At 67.6% G+C, this 17,403-nt stretch overlaps 2 protein-coding genes across 2 annotated transcripts; one reads left to right on the forward strand and one right to left on the reverse strand.

Annotated features, from left to right (window-relative positions):
* The first annotated feature begins 1,491 nt into the window (after positions 1 to 1,491).
* CABLES2 (Cdk5 and Abl enzyme substrate 2) lies at positions 1,492 to 15,159 on the forward strand. The gene is made up of 11 exons (XM_055305909.1): positions 1,492 to 1,765; positions 1,841 to 1,961; positions 8,624 to 8,695; positions 8,793 to 8,885; positions 9,853 to 9,930; positions 10,342 to 10,450; positions 10,885 to 11,050; positions 11,413 to 11,516; positions 11,861 to 11,967; positions 12,685 to 12,889; positions 13,185 to 15,159. The coding sequence occupies exons 1-11, from the start codon at positions 1,492 to 1,494 to the stop codon at positions 13,323 to 13,325; spliced, it is 1,470 nt and encodes a 489-aa protein (XP_055161884.1). The 3' UTR covers positions 13,326 to 15,159.
* Positions 15,160 to 15,243: 84 nt separating this feature from the next.
* Positions 15,244 to 16,364, reverse strand: RPS21 (ribosomal protein S21). Its single transcript, XM_055305895.1, has 6 exons — positions 16,282 to 16,364; positions 16,004 to 16,066; positions 15,825 to 15,888; positions 15,641 to 15,712; positions 15,384 to 15,439; positions 15,244 to 15,306 (listed from the first exon to the last, which is right to left on the reverse strand). Exons 2-6 carry the CDS (start codon positions 16,051 to 16,053, stop codon positions 15,297 to 15,299), a joined length of 252 nt encoding a protein of 83 aa, XP_055161870.1. The 5' UTR covers positions 16,054 to 16,066; positions 16,282 to 16,364; the 3' UTR covers positions 15,244 to 15,296.
* Positions 16,365 to 17,403: the final 1,039 nt, after the last annotated feature.

Here is a 17,403-nt window from a genome sequence, read left to right on the forward strand (position 1 = left end):
GAGCCCCATGAGGCACACAGTTAGCACCCCCACTTGACAGACAGAGAAGCTGAAGCTCTGGGAGCGTAAGTGACTCACCCCAGGTCACCCGGCTGGCCGGTGGCAGAGGAGGCTCTTAGCCACCCCATTCCCCGGGCATCGGCAGGCAGCAGCGGCACAGGGCACCACCTGTGGGCAAAGGGACTCCCCACCGCGGGCCTTCAGAGAGCAGTTCTCCTGCCCCTGAGCACCTGGTGGCACGTGTTCACTCCCCATCAGCACTTGGTCAAGCCCCTCCACCAGGCGTGGGAGAGGCTTTGAAGACCAACTTGGAAGGGCAGAGGGAAGAGGAATGAGGACAGGCTGGACACTGGGTGAGCCTACCCGTGGTGGCAAATGATCAGTAGGAGGGGACACGGCCACTTTTGGGGGGGTCTGAAAAGGCAGTGGGTCATGCAGGATGGACAGGAAACTGTCTCAGGGGGTCTGTCCCGCCCCCACCCTCTCCACTGACCACTGACCACTGCCCGCTGGGTAAGCTGCCCACAGAGGCACGCTCTGAGCTGTGGCGACCAACCCACCGGCAAGTGCCCAGCCCTGCAGCCGCACAGCTGACCCAGTGCTGGGGGGGCCCTTGATCCTCACAACACCCTGAAGTCACTGTCCCAGGCAGAAAGCTGGACAGAGCAGAAGGGTGGCGTAGAGGTGGGGCAGGACCCTGTCCCCGCAGACACCGGTGGGCTCCTGGGGGCTCCAGGAGGCAGTACCTGAGCATGGAGGCACCTGCTCTGAAGTCAGGGCCACCTGCGTACAGAAGAGGAAAATGAGGCCTAGGCACCTGGAGGGCTCAGGGTCACCCTGCTGCCGTGGGAGTGCAAGACCCCCACGGGTTGAAGGCCCTGCGCTGCCCCCACCCCCCCACCCCCGCCCCCACCCCAGTCTGCCATTCCTGGCAGGTGTCTTCTTCGATTGGGAAGGGAAGCCGAGTGGCACCGCCCGCCCTTCCGGGGAGCTTTGGGGCTCCTGGGGGGAAGGCCCTTCGCAAGCTGAATGCCCCCCCCCCGCGGGAAGGGGGCAAGGCTTCAGCTCCCCGCACCCCCCCACCCCAGGTCGAGCACGGACGCGCACCCCACGGGAGACGTGCGCTGGAGCCTAAAGGCTCCGGCTAGACGGAGGCTGAACTTGAACGCCGCCGCCCCGCGGCCGCCGTTTCCCAGGCGGGGACTCGAACCCGGGGCGGCGCCGCCGCTCGGCCCGGGCCAGGCCCCGCGGGGCCGTCTGCGTGCTCTCCCGCTCCCTCGGGCCCCCGCGGCGCCGCCTCTAGGACCCGGGGGAGCCGCCCAGGAGCCCTCCCCCTCCCCGCGGCCCGCCCCCGCCCCCGCGCCGACCAATGGGCGGGCGGGACGGCGGGGTATTTGCATGCGGGCGCGCCTCGGCCAATGGGCGGCGGGCGCGGGCGCATGCGCGCAGGCGGGGCGGCGGCGGCGGGCGGCCGGCGGGCTCAGTCGGAGGATGGCCGCGGCCGCGGCGGGTGGAGCCCCGGGCCCGACCCCCGGCCCCGCCAGGGCCCCGCCGCCCGCCGGCCCCGGCCCCGCCGCCCGGGCCCCGCCGCAGGCGCTCCGGAGGCGCGGGGACTCGCGGCGCCGCCAGGCCGCGCTCTTCTTCCTCAACAACATCTCCCTGGACGGTCGGCCCCCGAGCCTGGGCCCGGGCGGGGAGAAGCCGCCGCCGCCGCCGCCGCCGCCGCCGCCGCCGCCGCCGCCCGCCGAGGCCCGCGAGCCGCCCGGGCCGCCGCCGCCGCCGCCGCCGGGACCCCCGGGGCCCCCGGGACCCGAGCCGCCCGCCCGCGGGGCCCCCCCGCCGCCGCCGCCGCCCGCGCCCCCCGCCGGCCTCCCCGCCACCAGGGCGTCGGCGCCCCAGGGCCTGCTCAGCCCCGCGCCCGGCCCCGGCCTGGGCCTCCCGCTGGACGGGCAGCGCCAGAGGTGAGCGGGGCGGGGTCAGCGCCGGGGGAGCGCGGGTCAGCGCCGGGGGGGGGGGGGAGCGGGGTCAGCGCCCGGGGGGACCCGGGTCAGCGCCGGGGGGAGCGGGGCGGGGGGGGGCGGGGTCAGCGCCGGGGGGGGGGGGAGCGGGGTCAGCGCCGGGGGGGACCCGGGTCAGCGCCGGGGGGAGCGGGGTCAGCGCCCCGGAGGAGGCGCGGGGCGGGGCCTCGGCGCGGGACCTGGGGCGCAGGGGCCCCCTGTGACCCCGTGACCCCGACAGGCCCGCACAGGCCTCGGGGTGGGAAGGTGACCCTGGGCCGCGGGAGTCCAGGACGCGGGGTCCACCGGTCTCAGGCCGCCCTGACCGCGCCAGCCCCTGTCAACCTTGGCAACCCCCGAGCCTGGCCGTTGGGGTTCGCTCAGCCCTTATCAGCGCCCCCAGACGCTCCCGGCTGCTCCGGACACGCCCCTCCCCCTGGGCTGTGCTCTCAGGCCCCCGGGGTGCCCCGGCCTCCCCCGCGCTGTCACAGAGGCTCCTGCGCCAGGCCACAGCCCCCCACCTCCGTGCCCCCACGGTCCCCTCTGAGCTCAGGGTCCCATCCCCGCTCGCACTTGCTCTCCCTGCCCTGACTCCATTTCCAGGGAGCCCCAGAACAGCCACCCCCTGCAAGCCCTGCTCCTCCCGTCTGCCTGACACCCCACTCTGTTCCCCCGGAGCTGCAGCTCTGGGTGCCCCTGCCTCGGCCCCTGAGGCTGGGGTGACCCCAAGCCCTCCCACCTTCACCCTGAGGGGTGATTTGGGGCCCGGGCCTCCATCCTTTGGGAAGGCCACTGCTTAGCGACTGTCTGCAGGGCAGGCCCTCCGGAGGCTGGCCCCGCGGGTGTGCAGGGAGGCACCCAGAGCAGCGCCCTCGGGCTCCCTGCCCTGCGCAGGTGGGAGGCCCGGAGACCCGGAGACCGCCGCCAGGCCCTGGGCTCAGGGTTGGCCCTTCCCACCTGAGGCCATCACGGCTGTAGTAGCCGCAGCTGCCGCTCACCCCGGCCCTCGATGGGTTGAGCCAGAATTCAGGCTTGGTTGTCCGAGTTCTGGTGTGTGGCCCCCGGAGAAGAGCTTACCGAGGGCGCCGTCACACCGTAGACGGGAGGACTTCAGCTGTACGGAGACGCGGCTGCCTCCTGGGCGGCCCGGGCGGACCTGACCCTCGCCACCAACAGGCCTGGCCAAGGCCCCAGAGACGGCACGGGGCTGAGTGGTGCCAAGGGGTCATTCGGCCCCGGACGTGGCCGCTCGGCACCACGCTCCTGCCATCCCTGGGGACGTGGGGCTGCTCACTGCGCAGAGGCTGAGTGTAAGGAAGAGCTGTTTCACTGGTGGAAATCGGTCCATTTTATACCAGAGCCCTGAAGCCTACTCGTCTTCCTCCTTGAAGCTATAGAGTCAGCCCTGAGGACGGTCCCAGGTCACCCCGGGTCTCTGGAGTCCCTCTGTGGTGCACCAGAGCCGAGTGGCAAAGCCCCTGTGTTGTGTGATGAGTCGCGGAGCTTCAGGGGAGAGGTGGTGCGCCTGCCGCCAGGCCTGAGGACAGTGTGCGTCTGTCTCCACCCACCGTCGGACGCCGGGCCGCCCCCTTTCGGGGTGCGTGTGCGCTCTGGACAGATTGCACGTCGTCTTAGGTTCTCTGGTCAGCAGATGGCGGCCCTGCTGCGGGCCAAACCCTGCAAAGTGGGCTAGGCAGCAGCCCGCCCCCCCCCGACCACGCTCCAGGGAAGGGCTCGGGGCGCGGACGTTGGATGCAGCGCCTGTAACCAGGAGTGCTACGAGGCCGCAGTGGCTGGTGGTGCCCCTGCACTGCCCGTTCCCAGCAGGAAGCTGGCACAGGATGGGATGTGGCGTGAGTGCCGGGGTGCCCGTTGGTCTTCCTGCTGCACCCACGCCCGTCCCCATGTCCCTCCAGCCATGGCCTGAGCCCCTGCTCTGAACCCTCTCCCGCCTCTCCCTCCTTCCTGCCTCGGCCACACCATCTCTGCCCACAGGGAAGTCACCGCAGAGCGTGGGAGGCACGTCTGGCCGAGCCAAGGGGGCCCCCAGCTGCAGGCCCGGTCTGAGGGTCAGTTGTGTTTCAGGCGTGGAGGAGACTAAGGGCCTCCTGAGGTCTGTACCGTGTGTGGTTGTTTGACCCAGGCTCTGCGGACAGATGGCTGTCATCCTAGGTCGACTGTCAGGGGCTCTGTGACCTTGGGCGGGAACCTCACTGAGCCTCAGTTTACTCCTCTGTGAAGTGCTTTTGCCTTACCTACCATCCACCTGAGGGGCTGTGTGAGGTCGGGTGAGGTCAAGGGCTGGGGGGGCGGGGCGTGGCGGGAGCCAGGTGAGCAGACGCTCTTCAGGAGCAGGTTACCCAGTGAGTGCTCTCGCTCAGGCCACACCGGGAAGTTGCATTTCATACCCAGGGTTCAGCCCGGTGTGGCCTCTGCTGAGCCAGGGAGCGAGTCATTGGAGTCCATCCTTCCCTCCTCAAACCTCTAATGGGCTGTTTCATTTCAACACTGCGGTCACTCAAGGCCAGCAGGCGGGCTTCTGGGCTCCTCCAGCAGGAACAGGTCCTCAGGCCCCTGCTGGCCTCAGGGCAGCCCTGGGCAGCAGCCGCCACTTCTCACACTGTCTTAGGGGTCGCAGGTCTGAGATCGAGGCAGGGCCTCGCTCCCTTGGGAAGCTCTGGGGAAGGAGCTGTCCTGCCTCCCCCAGCTCCGGATGGCCCCAGGTGTCCCTCTAGTCTCTGCCTCTGTCTTACGTGGCTTCTCCTGCGTGTCTGTGTCTGCACCTGGCCTCTTCCTCTCCTCATAAGGACCCCAGTCACTGGATCGGGGCCCACCCTAATGGCCTCATCTTCACTTGGTCACATCTGCAAAGGCCTTGTCTCCAAATAAGGTCACAGTCACAGATGTCAGGGGTTAGGACTTCAACACAACTTCTTGGAGGGCACAGCTCAGCCCTCTAGAGCGCTCACGAGTGCCCAAGGTACTAAGGACAGGGAAGGTGAGCCAGGGGCGCTGCCATGAGGCCGGGGACATTGCTGTGTTAGCGGAGAGCGGAAATCCCTGTGATTCTGGAGGGCTCATCCTGGAAAGGGCCTGGGTTTTAGCTGCTCTGCTGGCCAGGAGCCACCTTGTGTTCCCGAAGCTGTCAAGCTCCTCCAAATTCAGCCAATTTTGGTGTAGCATCTGACATTTTGCTTACAACTCTGATTTGGGGGGGGGCTCTTGCTGGAAGACAAGTGGGAGATGGTTGCCGATGAGGCTAGAGCCTAGAGGCACGTTACCCCGTGGTGGCCCAGAGGCCTTGCCGAGACCTGACCCCCAGAGACCACCTTGGGTCCCATCACCAGGGAAACTTCAGGCCTCTACGAGCAGATGGCTAGAATTTGGAGTTTGTGCTTTTCCTGGCAGGAACTTGGTGAAGTGGGGTACCCAGGACCACCACTCCTTGGCCGAGTGTGCACAAGGGTCTGCAAGGACGGGTGGCGCCCTCAGAAGGGCGTGGAGCAGGAGCAGCTCCCAGGTCATTGCACGGGTACCCGTCAGCCCCATGCCAGCTGGTCTGACCCCTTCACTCGGCCCCTCACTCAGCTTGGGGGTCCTCGGCCCCCAAACAGACCTGAGGTGGGAGCCCTTCCTCAGCTGGGCATTTCTGCAGGTACAAAGTGAAGGATGTTCATCAGGTGTAGAGCTGTCTGGTACTCACCTGTCTTCCTGTTTGCAAGCGCGGTTCGCGTTCGAGGTGGGGGGTTGGCAACGCTAAGAGTGAGCCACAGCCAGGCCTGTGGTCCGCGTGGTGCCACCTGTGCCCTCCCGACAGCCTCGCCCACACCCATGACCCTGACCCCTTCTGCCCCACAGGGTCCGATGCAGGCAGCCTCGGGCCAGTCATGGCGCATAGACGCCATCCCGCTGACCCTGACCCTGACCGGCTCAGCAGAGGGGCTTCCTGGCCCAGGGGGCTCGGGTTTGCCCGGACATCCGGGGGCAGAGGAGGGTGGCAGCGCCGCTAGCAGAAAGCCCAAGTTCTGTTTTTTGTAGCTTGTTTGTTGGTGGTGTTTTTATGGGGGTGTGAATGCATATTGCACTCAGGGGCAGCACACACTGTCCCCCAGCAGCTCTCCGCAGCCAGCACCCCCAGCACGCCAGCGCCCCAACGTGCGTCGCCCACGTCATAGCGCTTCACGACGGAGACGGGGCGCTCTGTGTCTGGGCACGCCGGGAGTGCAGCGTGCCTGGCCTCCTGCTGGCCGTGCAGAGCGCCCCCCGGGGCGGATCCCAGAGAGGCTGAGCGGGGCACCCTTGGCCGGGGCCATCCGTGCTGGGGGGCTGTGCGGGGGACTCACGGAGGGGCTGGACGTTCCTCCAGAGGAACCACTGCCAAAGCTTGACTGGCCTCACTGTCGTGAGGACTTTGAAAGGGGCACTTAAGAAGGGTAAGCCCCGCCCCAGCACCCAGGCGGCCCCTGCGGGTGGTGCGTCCGTGACCAGGCCTCCGATGCCTCGCCTGTGGCTTGGCTGCCGACTTCCCCGCCGCCTTCCCCTCCTGGGAGCCCTCAGACTGGCTGCCACGGGCGCCACCCGACACGTGGTCACCTCCACACCCAAGGATTTTGGGATCCCTGGAGTGTGCAGGCTGCTTCCCTCCTGCCCACAAAGGCTCCCCTTCCAGAATGTTCTGCAGCCACCAGCTTGTCACCGTGCCTCACTCAGACCTCTGCAGACTGGGATGCTGCCCCCTTCCCCAGGATCTGCACGTCAGCCTGCCTCTGAGAGCACGGTGGGCCACACACCTGGGCCTCCCAGGTGCCAAGTGCCCCCGCAGAGCTGCGCCTCAGAGCTCGGGGCTCTGTGACCGGCGCCGTCACAGGCTTTCCATCACAGCCCAGACGGCGCATGTGGAACAGAGGCGAGTTCAGGAAAGGAGCACTTGAGGGGTGGCCTTGGTTCCAGCCCGGCGGGGCCCACGGGCGTGGAGTTGCAGTGTCACTGCCGTCGGCGAGCATCCGGACCACCTGCTATTGCGCACGTCCCAGCACCACCTGGCCCGCCGGGGGACCTCGGGCAACTGGCTGGTCTCCCCACGCGTGAAGTGAGAGTGATAACAGTGCCCGTCGCGTGCAGCTGCCATGAGGACTGAGTGGGTAAAATGCTTATTAGGAGGAGAGAAAAGTAGAAGAAAAGCACACACCTGCAAAAGCAACTGGGAACAGGTTTAAAAGCTCCATGAGCCGAGTGGCGTCAGCCAGCCCTGAGCCCCCCGGGCAGCGTGAGCGAAGCAGCAGAGGCCCGTGTGTCACCTGCTGCTCCGTCGGGCCCTGAGCCTGGGCCCCGCACACGAGGCCCCAGGTGTGGGGAGCCCGCTGGGCAGCACCTGGGAGGTGCCCTGAGGATGCCCCGCGCTGCTCCGGGGGCCCGAGCCCACCGCCAGACCAGCACAGAACCTCCAGGGCGCTCGGGCTCCTCCTAAGGCAGCTGCTGTTCTCGGCACGGGTCCTGCACACGCACCTACTCACTTGCAGCACACACCCCCACACGCACCCGGTTTCATAGGACCCTGGGCGTCTGCCCACCTCACCCCTCCTGCTGCCCTGTGAGCACCCCTGCCTGCAGAGGCCCCTGGTGCCCCCACCCCTGTGTCACCCGGCCGGTGCTCAGGCGGCCGCTGCAGCCCAGGCTCCCCTGGCTGACTGACCCCTGCACTCACATCACCCCCCAGCACCATCCTGTTGTGTGACCTGGGGCTGGTTCCCAGCTTCTGTGCCACCACAGGCTGTCCCCCTGTAGGGAGAGGTGGCGGCTGTGGCCCGTAGCACATGGCGGGGACTGCCTGTCACCCTGGCTCCTTGGGGACTCGCTGATCTGGGTGACTGGACTACAGGCTGGCTCCACCCGGCGAGGTGGCCTGACCGCTCTGGGCCTCGTCTGCAAGCCAGGGGCCCTGCTGCTTCTGCACAGGCTGCAGCTCCCAGAAGTGGCTTCCTCGGCCGTGTGTCGCCTCCCCCACGCCCTCCCCAGGAGCCCGGACCCACTCACACTCTAGACGCATGGGGCACCTGGCACATGGCGGCCCAGCCGGGCGCAGCACCGTGTTGCTCCATTGCCTAGACCACCCAGCCTTGGCCTCTGGGAGCCTCCCTCTTGCTGGGAAAGTGTGGGGACCTGGGGCCCTTGTAAGTGGCCCCTCCTGGGGGATGTGCATGTCGACTAGGGGTCGACAAGTGACGGCGGCGCTGGCCTCGTTGCCAGGAGCCTGGCTTCATGATCTTGACCTGAGGGTGCGGCTGCGCGGGGTCTCTGAGCCCTCGGGCTCGAGAGGCCCCTGACACGGGCTGGGAGCCCAGGGGTGCTCTCCAACTCGGGAGGCCCTCCTGAAGCCCCGCCTTGCCTTCAGCCTGCTGTGGGGGCGCGTGACCTGCCCTACTAGTCCTGGGCCAGAGAGGACTCAGGATGGCCGGGCTGAGCTCCGGGAGGTGACAGAGCAGCGGGCCAGGGTGCTGCTCCCCCTTGGATTCTTCTGGCCAACTACGGTCCTCGGCGGCCCTGCCCAAGGCTGAGACCTCGGCACAGACAGGCTCCTGACCCGCGCCCAGGCCTGTTAGCTGACGCCCTGCTCTGTCTTTCTACAGAAGGCGAGTGGCCTCCCAGCGCTGCTCGCTCGAGTTCCTGGAAGACGCTGTGGGATGTGCCTCCGTTCAGAGGTAAGGTCTCAGAGACCCTGCACACCCAGCCACCGCCTGCTCTGGGGCCAGAGGGTGTCTCCAGGGGGCGGAGAGTGACCTGGTTTTTACCCGGCAGAACCAAACACATATCCGGATCCCCAAGACACAAAGGCCTGAAGAAGACTCACTTCATCAAGAACATGAGGCAGTATGACACGAGGAACAGCAGGTACCAGGTGCCCGGGGGGAAGCCTGTGGCCGCCCAGAGGTGGGGCTGGCATCGGTCCTGGGCCCCTGCCTGCAGCCCTGGAGCTGCCCGCCACAACTAGCCTCGAACCTCGGCGGGGGCTGGGACCTGGGTGACGAGCCACACAGGGGACGCCAGCTTGAGTAAAGTGTGGGGCGAAGGGACGCAGGGCGGCCGTGGTGAAGCAGCGTGGCCATGAGAGCAGGGCTGAGTGTTATTTGGGCAGCACGGGGTGGTTGACCTTCAAGGTGGGATCCAGGTGTCCCAAACCGGGGTCCAGGACTGGCACGTGGGCCCTTCGGGGCTCCCGTTGCCCCCGTCGCCCCAGCCCTGGTCAGGGAGCTCTGTGCTCTAGCAGGGGCCTGGACGCCCCCCCCCAGCACGACCCCTAGTGTGACAGGCTCATGCTGGGGCTGAGGGGCAGGCCCGAGCTCTGGACTGGCTTCAGGGAGCGCAGGTGCCAGGTCCCAGCCAGAGAAGAGGGGAGTCTCCCCTGCTGGAGCAGGGCAGGGCAGAGCTGGGCCCAGAGGGGAGAAACACGTTCCCGCACGGGGCACCTCACGGCCAGTTTGGTTCGGGACGTTGACTCCACCAGCGGGTCGTCCAGGCTGACTGAGCACGGGCCCCCCGTGTCCCCTGGGCACCCCCTCTGCCTCTAGTACCCTCCAAAGCCCGGCCCCTCCCAGTGAGTGCCGACCCAAGACCTGCCCCTGCCTGCCTGGGCCGGGCGAGACCTTCCTGTGCTGTATGTCGTGTGGAGGGGATGCACTTGCCCCGGGATGGAGCACCCTCAGCACCTGGAGGGAACCGGCGGGACCAAGGACAAGCACATGGACTGGCTCTCCTGTCCCCTGGACACCCCAGGCAGCTTGCACTACCCAAGTCCGGGCGGGAAGGGATTCTCTCCCAGAAGCGCCCGCCACCTGCTCTGACCGACACCTCCCCGCAGGATCGTGCTCATCTGCGCCAAGCGGTCCCTGTGTGCAGCCTTCTCGGTCCTGCCCTATGGAGAAGGCCTGCGGGTCAGGTGAGTGGCCCGAGGAGCCTGGGAGTGATCCCAAGGCTGCCGAAGCTGCTCGGGAGCTCCGAAGGCCACAGGGCCCTGGCTCTAGCAGGGGCGTGTCCACACCTTTACTTCGCCTGAGCTGCTTAAGTGTAGCTGCCTGGGACGCTCCTCATGGGGATGCTGCTGTGCGTCCGTGCGCAACTCCATGACTCCGGAAGGACACAGCCATTGGGGGGACAGCGCCAGGGGACCTGGCAGTAGAGAACCTTCCCCTGGGACAGGCCCGGGCAGTCTGGTAGGGGTTGGAGCTGCTCCATTCCTGCCGACCTCCAGGGTGTTCTAACGGGAAGCGCGTGGGCCTGGGAAGGGGGGGCACCAGGCAGCCTCCGGGGGCAGAGGAAGGCAGCAGCTATCTCCCACCGTGCGTTGCAGTGACCTGAGGGTGGACAGCCAGAAGCAGAGGCACCCGTCCGGCGGCGTCTCCGTGTCCTCTGAGATGGTCTTTGAGTTGGAAGGCGTCGAGCTGGGAGCAGATGGGAAGGCAAGTGTGGGTGCCGTGCACGGCTGGGGCAGGCGGGTGGGCGGGCACAGAGCTTGTGCTCGCTGAGGCAACAAACACATGGAGGGGCATCTCCTTGAATCTTCTAAAACGCGCGGTGTCGGTGGGAGGAAGCCACACAGCTCTGTAGAAACGGGCCTGTCGCCTCGCTCAGCAGCCAAGTGACGAGAAATGACCTGAGTATGGATGGTGTCCCGGTGCCACGTCTGCACCAGTGTCAGAGGCCAGGGGCTTCAGGGGCAGGGAGGAGGTTCCCGTGCTGCGGATCCCACACAGGATGGCAAGGGTGGCATTTGTGGGGGCCCTTCCTGCAGCAGAAAGGGGTCAGGCAGGGCTTGCTTGGACCTCTGCTCTTGGCACGGGGCCATGGGCCCGGGGACGACAGGGACTGAGCCCAGGCACCCTTGCCCCTCCAGGTGGTGTCTTATGCCAAGTTCTTGTACCCTACCAATGCCCTGGTCGCACACAAGACGGACAGCCACGGCCTGCCGCCCCAGCCCCGGCCCAGCGTCCCCCGGACTCTGCCGGCGTCCAGATACAAACCTGCCCCAGCCAAGTCAGCACCGACCGGCACGGAACTAGGTAGCCTGGTGTGCCCTGACCAGGCGCAGGGCTGGCAGCCACACGGGCTGGGCGCGGGACAGCACATGGCTGGCAGGGCGCCAGGCTTGGGTGCAGGGTCAGGAGAGCAGGGGCTCCCATGAGAGCAGCCTCGGTGTCACCTGACCATGCGCCGCGGAGAGCCCGGGTCCACAGGTGGCTTGGGGGCTGGGGTCCCTCCCCGTCAGGACAGCCGCCTCCGCCCAGCCCTCAGGGATGGGGAACCACGGCCTGCAGCCTCTCCTGGCCCCAGGAGCATGCTTCCCTCTGAGGCTTGGGTTAGCAGAACCCGGTGGGCCGGAGCTCGGGGCTCGCGGTGGGTCAGGGCTGCCGTCTGCGTGCAGGGACTGACGTGGGCGACGTGCTGGAGTATAATCCCAACCTCCTGGACGACCCTCAGTGGCCCTGCGGCAAGCACAAGCGGGTCCTCATCTTCGCATCTTACATGGTACGCTGAGCGCCACCTCATGCCCACACCGCACACCCCTGTGGTTTGGGGGCAGCCCGGGCCCCCCATGCCCAGGACACTGGCAGCGCCTCGGGACAGGAGCGGGTGGGCAGGCCAGAGGGCCGCTGAGCTCTCTGCCAAGGGCCACCGTGCCCTCGGCCCACCCTGGGGGCCTGCGCACTCCGCACCCTCTGGCCTGGGGCATCATTGTCACATCTGGTGCCTGAAGCCACAGCAGGTTCACACTTGCAGACCGGGCCAGCATGAAGTCGCCCCCAGGGCCCGGGGGGGGGGCCCCAGAGCTGTGCAGGGCCGGCCCCCACCCTGCTGCCTTCTGCACGCAGACCACGGTGATAGAGTACGTGAAGCCCTCTGACCTCAAGAAGGACATGAACGAGACTTTCCGAGAGAAGTTCCCCCACATCAAACTGACGCTGAGCAAGATCAGGAGGTGAGGGGGCTGAGCGAGGTCTCGGGGCCCCGCCACCGTGATGGGCCGTTCCTCTCTCCCCCATTTCTGGGGAGTCCTTGAGCTTGACACACGCAGACCCAGGGCCCCCTCCTGCCATTTGCCCAGGCCCATAGCGGCAGCCCCCCGGCCCCCTGCCTTCCACCTCTGCGGGCCAGGCTGCATCACTGCCTCTCGTACCCGCACCTGCTGGTCCTCCTCCCTGACGCCCGTGACAGCGTGGGAGGTGGGCACTGTGCTGCCCCCGTGACACATGGGATCGAGGGCCGAGGAGGCTTGCCCGAGAGCTCGCGGCGAATAAGCGGTGGACTGTCTGGAGCAGGGCCTCCCGGTGCCTGCCCTGGGTCCTTCTGGTCCCCGCGTCACACCGGCGGGGAGGGGTGGCTCCACTGAGGTCCAGATGCACATCAGCCTGTCTGCGCCTCAGGGCCTTTCCATGGGCAGTTTTTTCCCCACGTTGTCCCCCTCGCTGCTACAGGACAGCAGGGACCGTGTCCTCTGTGGTGTCCCCTGGAGGACGATGTAGGTCCAGGGGTACAGCTCAGTGCGGGGTGGATGCTGCGGGCCGAGTGCTGGGCCATGCCCACCCGCAGGGGATGGGGCTCTTTGCGCAGCCCAGAGGGCCATTCATGGGCAGGGAGAGGGTGGCCGCTTCCTCGGCCCGTGCCCGTGAGCACCTGGCCTCGTGCAAACCTGCAGTTTAAAACGGGAGATGCGGAACCTTTCGGAGGAGTGCAGCCTGGAGCCCGTGACGGTGTCCATGGCCTACGTGTACTTCGAGAAGCTCGTCCTGCAGGGCAAACTCAACAAGCAGAACCGCAAGCTGTGCGCTGGGGCCTGCGTGCTGCTGGCTGCCAAGATCAGCAGCGACCTCCGCAGGAGCGAAGTGAAGCAGCTCATCGACGTGAGTACCCCTGTCCTGCCGCCACTGCCACCGCCCAGCCCAGCCTCAGCCCAGCCTGCAACCCCCCATGATCCCATCCCCCCAACGCCCAGGCCTGTACCCCTGCCCCCATTCCCAGGCCTGCACCCCGCTGTCCCCCCCACAACGCCCAAGCCTGCACTCCCATCCCCCGAGTCCCCAAGCCCGCACCCCCACCAGACACCTGGAGGCCGGCCTGCGCCCACACCCAGACCCACTGCCCTGGGTGGGAGGCAGAGCCTGGGCCCCACGTAACCTTCTCCCTTTTTCAACACAGAAGCTAGAAGAAAGGTTTCGATTCAACAGACGGGATCTCATTGGGTTCGAGTTCACGGTGCTGGTGGCCTTGGAACTCGCGCTCTACCTTCCCGAGAGCCAGGTGTTACCTCATTACAGACGCCTCACGCAGCAGTGCTAGCCGCGGCTGGCCTCCCCGTGCCAGGAGCCACCGGGACAGCCCCGGCGCAGGCACACACACACTGGGGCCCAGGAGGTGTTCCGGGCGCTGCCGTGCACGCCCACCCGGCGGGGGCTCGCCTGATGCCATCGTCTTCACACCCTAGTGTCCTTCCAAAGCGCACTGTGCCACCACGTATTCCCGAGGGCCTGCTTGTGCCATCACAGGAGCAGGATGGGAGGTTTTGTGTTCCTCCCCACGTGCCTGCGGGCGGGCTGCACCGGCCGCTCACCGTGTAGGGTCATCCCGACTCTGCGGCACCCTCCTCCTTCACGTCTTCTGCAGGCATCACAGTGGAGATGGGGTTTCCAGACCCACCGAACACCGAAATTGCTGAAGTTAACATTAAGTATTAGTCTTGGCTGTATTGGGTTTCCGAATGTGGAGACGCGGCACTGCACCCCCACGGCCTGGCTCCCTCGCAGCCCACAGCGCCCCGGGGCTGCCCACCGCCTCCCCTGCATCCACAGGCGGAGCTCTGGCATTACGTTAAGGCAACCGGAGCAGACTCCAGTTTGTGTCCTTCTTTACTCTTCCAAGCATCGTGTCACTGTGAAATCCTGGTGCCCGAGTGTCGCACACCCCAGCGGGCCTCGGCGCAGACACTGGCCTGCCCCTCGAGGGACCCACCCCTCACCTGTCACCAGGAAACCCTGCAACACTCTGGACGTTCAGGATGACTGGATTGCTTGCTCTTGGCTCTTGATCTTCCTAAGCAATATTGTCACGGAGAAAAACAGTGTATTTATTGTTACTTGGGATTTGGTCCTATGGGTCTTTTTAAGGGAACAAAATTGGTTACGTGAGATCTGTTGAAGCTGTGACCTGAAGCCACAGTCGATCCTCAAGCAGATGGGAGACAGGCTCTTCCACAGCTCTGCCCCCCACGGCAGCATCTCCCTCAGGGGGTTCGTGCTCACAGCTTCTTCCAGGCAGGAAGGGGTAGTGGCCGTCACCTGTACGCAGGCCTGTGCCCCACATGCCCACAGGGCCCGTGGTCTTGGCGTCCTGCACGTCCCGGCCCTGCTTCTCCAGAGCACAGTGAAGGACTGAGGGGGTCTCCCCCTTGGGTGAGCTGCTGTCAAAAATGACGTTGGCTGGGCCAGTTAGCTGCTTCCCTACCACTGTCCTGCGAACCGGTCATGGGGGCTGCAGCCTCCCACCCCCGTACTCGTGTGCACATGTGCTTCTGCACAAAGGAGACCCCAGTGCTGCTCACCACGGCCCTCAGGCACCAGCAACTCCATGCAGCCCGGCCCGGTGTCTGCCCGCAGGCCAGCTGGGAGCCTGCAGTATGGAGGCCGAAGCCCAAGTCCGTATTCCCACTGTATTTATTGTAGAGTACCTCCCTGTCCCCCGCAGGGTGGCCGAGCCCACATGTACTGCGAGGTCGTGCAGTGCCCTCCCGGGTAGGAGCCTGGACCACTGGCGTCTCAAGGATGTTCTTGGGTTAGGAGCGTGGAGCGGGACCCAGCCCATGTCCGTTGTTGGGAACTCCCACGTGGACCTGGCCCCTGCCCGCCTGTAGCTCCCCACCCCGTGCCACCCCGCGCATCCTGTGGTCAACACAGAGCTGCCCGTGTGTTCAGCAGTCCCCTCGACAAAGCCAGTATTGAAGCCAGCCTCAAGCCCTCGTTCTCTACAAGCCTGGGTGCGTGACTGGAGGGCCGGCCGTGGCCCTCGGCACCTGTGCATTGAAAAGCGCGCTAAGTGGCTATCTGACCTCATTGTCAAGTCACATGTCATGATTTATGTGTGCAAATAGTCCTGTATTTGTGGTTTCAAATAAATGTGGTTTTGCAACAAACTCTGTTGCCTCCTTTCAGCGGAGGGGCCCCTCCTCTTGGACGCCCAGGGTCATGGAAGAAACCAACACAAATGGGTTTTACTGTTTATTTACGACAAATGTCCCCCAGCCGTGGTCTTCTCCCGTCAGAAGTTCCTAGGATAAAAGTAAAAACGTTAAAGCGTCGATCCTAGAGAGGTCCGGGCCCGCGGGACCCAGGCCAGCCCTCTTACTTTGAAACGATGCCGTCGGCCTTGGCCAGCCGGAGGATGGAGTCATCAGACTCGCCCTGGAAGAAGGCACAGGAGGAGGTCTGGGGGAGCAGGCCGGCGCCGCCTGCAGGCCTCAGCCCGCCCGGGTGCTGGGGGCGCTCCGGCCCGGCCCCCTGCGCTCCGCCGCTCCTGTCCCTTCTGCGGGGAGGGTCCTTGCCGCCCCGCAGCCGATGCCACCCCCAGGAAGGGGCAGCCGAGAGCAAGCCTCCAGGACTCACCATCCTGCGAATGGCCCCGCAGATAGCGTAGGTCTTGAACTGCCCGTTGAACCTGCCGGTCACCTTGTCAACCTGCAAACGGCCCGCGAGGGTCACGGAGGCCTCCGCGCGCCGGTGGCTCCAACCCCGCGGCCGCCCCCGGAGCCGCCTCCCGGACAGGACGGGCCTCCGCCGCCCCGCTCACCTCGGCCACGTTCATCTGGATGGACGCGTGGTCCTTGGCGCCGATGATGCGGTTGCTGGCGGAGCTGCGGGGGGCGGGGGGCGCGGTGAGCGGGCGGGGGGGGGCGGGGGGCCGCGGGGGGGGGCGGGCGGGGGGCCGCGGGGGGGGGCGGGCGGGGGGCCGCGGGGGGGGCCGCTCACCATTTCCGCGGCACGTACAGGTCCACGAACTCGCCGGCGTCGTTCTGCATGTCGAGGGCGCACCTGCGAGACCCGCGGCGCCGTGAGGCCTGCGCCGCGGCCCCAGCCCCGCCCGCCGCCCGCCGCCCCGGAGCCCGCGAACCTCGCCCCCGCCCCCCGCCCCGGAGCCCCCAGCCCCGCCCGCCGCGGCCCCGGCCCCCGAGCCCTACTCCAGAGCCCCCCGGCCCCCGCCCCGGAGCCCCCGAGCCCCCGAGCCCCCGGCCCGGCGCGCGGCCCACCTGCTGCCGCCACCACGAGCTCGAGCGCAGAAAGGAAGCGCTGCGTCCCCCGGCAGCGGTATGGGCGGGCGGGGCGGGGCCAGGGCGAGTGTTTCCGGGTCGCGGCGCGCCGCCGTCCGTCCTGACGCACTTCCGCTTCCGGCGGCGGGGCGGGGCCTCCGCGCGGGGGGCGGGGGGCGGCGGGGCGCAGACTGGCGAGGGCGGGACCCCGCGTGGCCGGCGGGCGGGGGCGGGGGCGGGGGCGGGGGGGACTCCGCGGCCTGGGCTCCGGGGCGGGGGTCGCCGCCTGGGACTCGCCTGCGGAAGTGGCCGAGGCCCCGCGCCCCAGCCCGGCCGACCGTCCGCCGCCCCCTCCGGGCCGCTCGCGGCAGGCGCAGCGGGGCGCAGCGTCCGGGGGCGCAGCGTCCGGGGGCGCAGGGCCGGGGCCGCGGGGCCGCGCTGGGGCAGGAACGGTGCCCGCGCGCCTCGCCCGCCGCTGCGGAGCGGGACCTGCGTCACAGCTGGTGTGGAGTCGGAGCAACCGCGGAACCACGGGCCCTTGGGAGAGCACCGGGCACAGGCTGCAGGACGTTGGGCCTGACGACGTCGATGGGAGCCTGAGGCTTCGGGCGCGACCGAGCTCGCTCGGAAACGCGGACGGCGACGCCGGCGGCGGGTGAGGTCGGCCCAGGCGCAGGCGCAGGCGCAGGCCCGGGCCCGGGCGTGACCCCGGGCCCCGGTCGGTCGAGCCCCTGCAGGAGCCCGCTTCTCCCTCCGCCGGGGCTCAGGGACCTTTCTCAAAAGACCGACCAGACCGTCAGCCCACGGAACTGGAGGAAACACTGCGAATCGCGCGTCTGACGGGGTCGGTATCCGGAATAGAGCACGTGGGGACTGAACCGAAAAGCGAACGTCGCCCAGCGCAGGAGGCGGCGAAGGAGTGCGGGAGGCCTCTGCCCCGAGACGTGCGAACGACCAAGGCGCACATTTAAGGACGCTCGAGGTCGAGGTCGGTAGGTGGGGGGTGCGGATCAGACCTAGGAGGAGGCAAGAGTGAAGGCCGGTGTCGGCCTGGACAAGTCGGGACCACTGCCTCGTGTGCGGCCGCCGCAGGGGCTGAGGATGGCGGTTCCTCGGTCGAAG

Source organism: Nyctereutes procyonoides, unplaced genomic scaffold (assembly GCF_905146905.1).
Source record: "Nyctereutes procyonoides isolate TBG_1078 unplaced genomic scaffold, NYPRO_anot_genome, whole genome shotgun sequence".
Classification (NCBI taxonomy): Eukaryota; Metazoa; Chordata; class Mammalia; order Carnivora; family Canidae; genus Nyctereutes; species Nyctereutes procyonoides.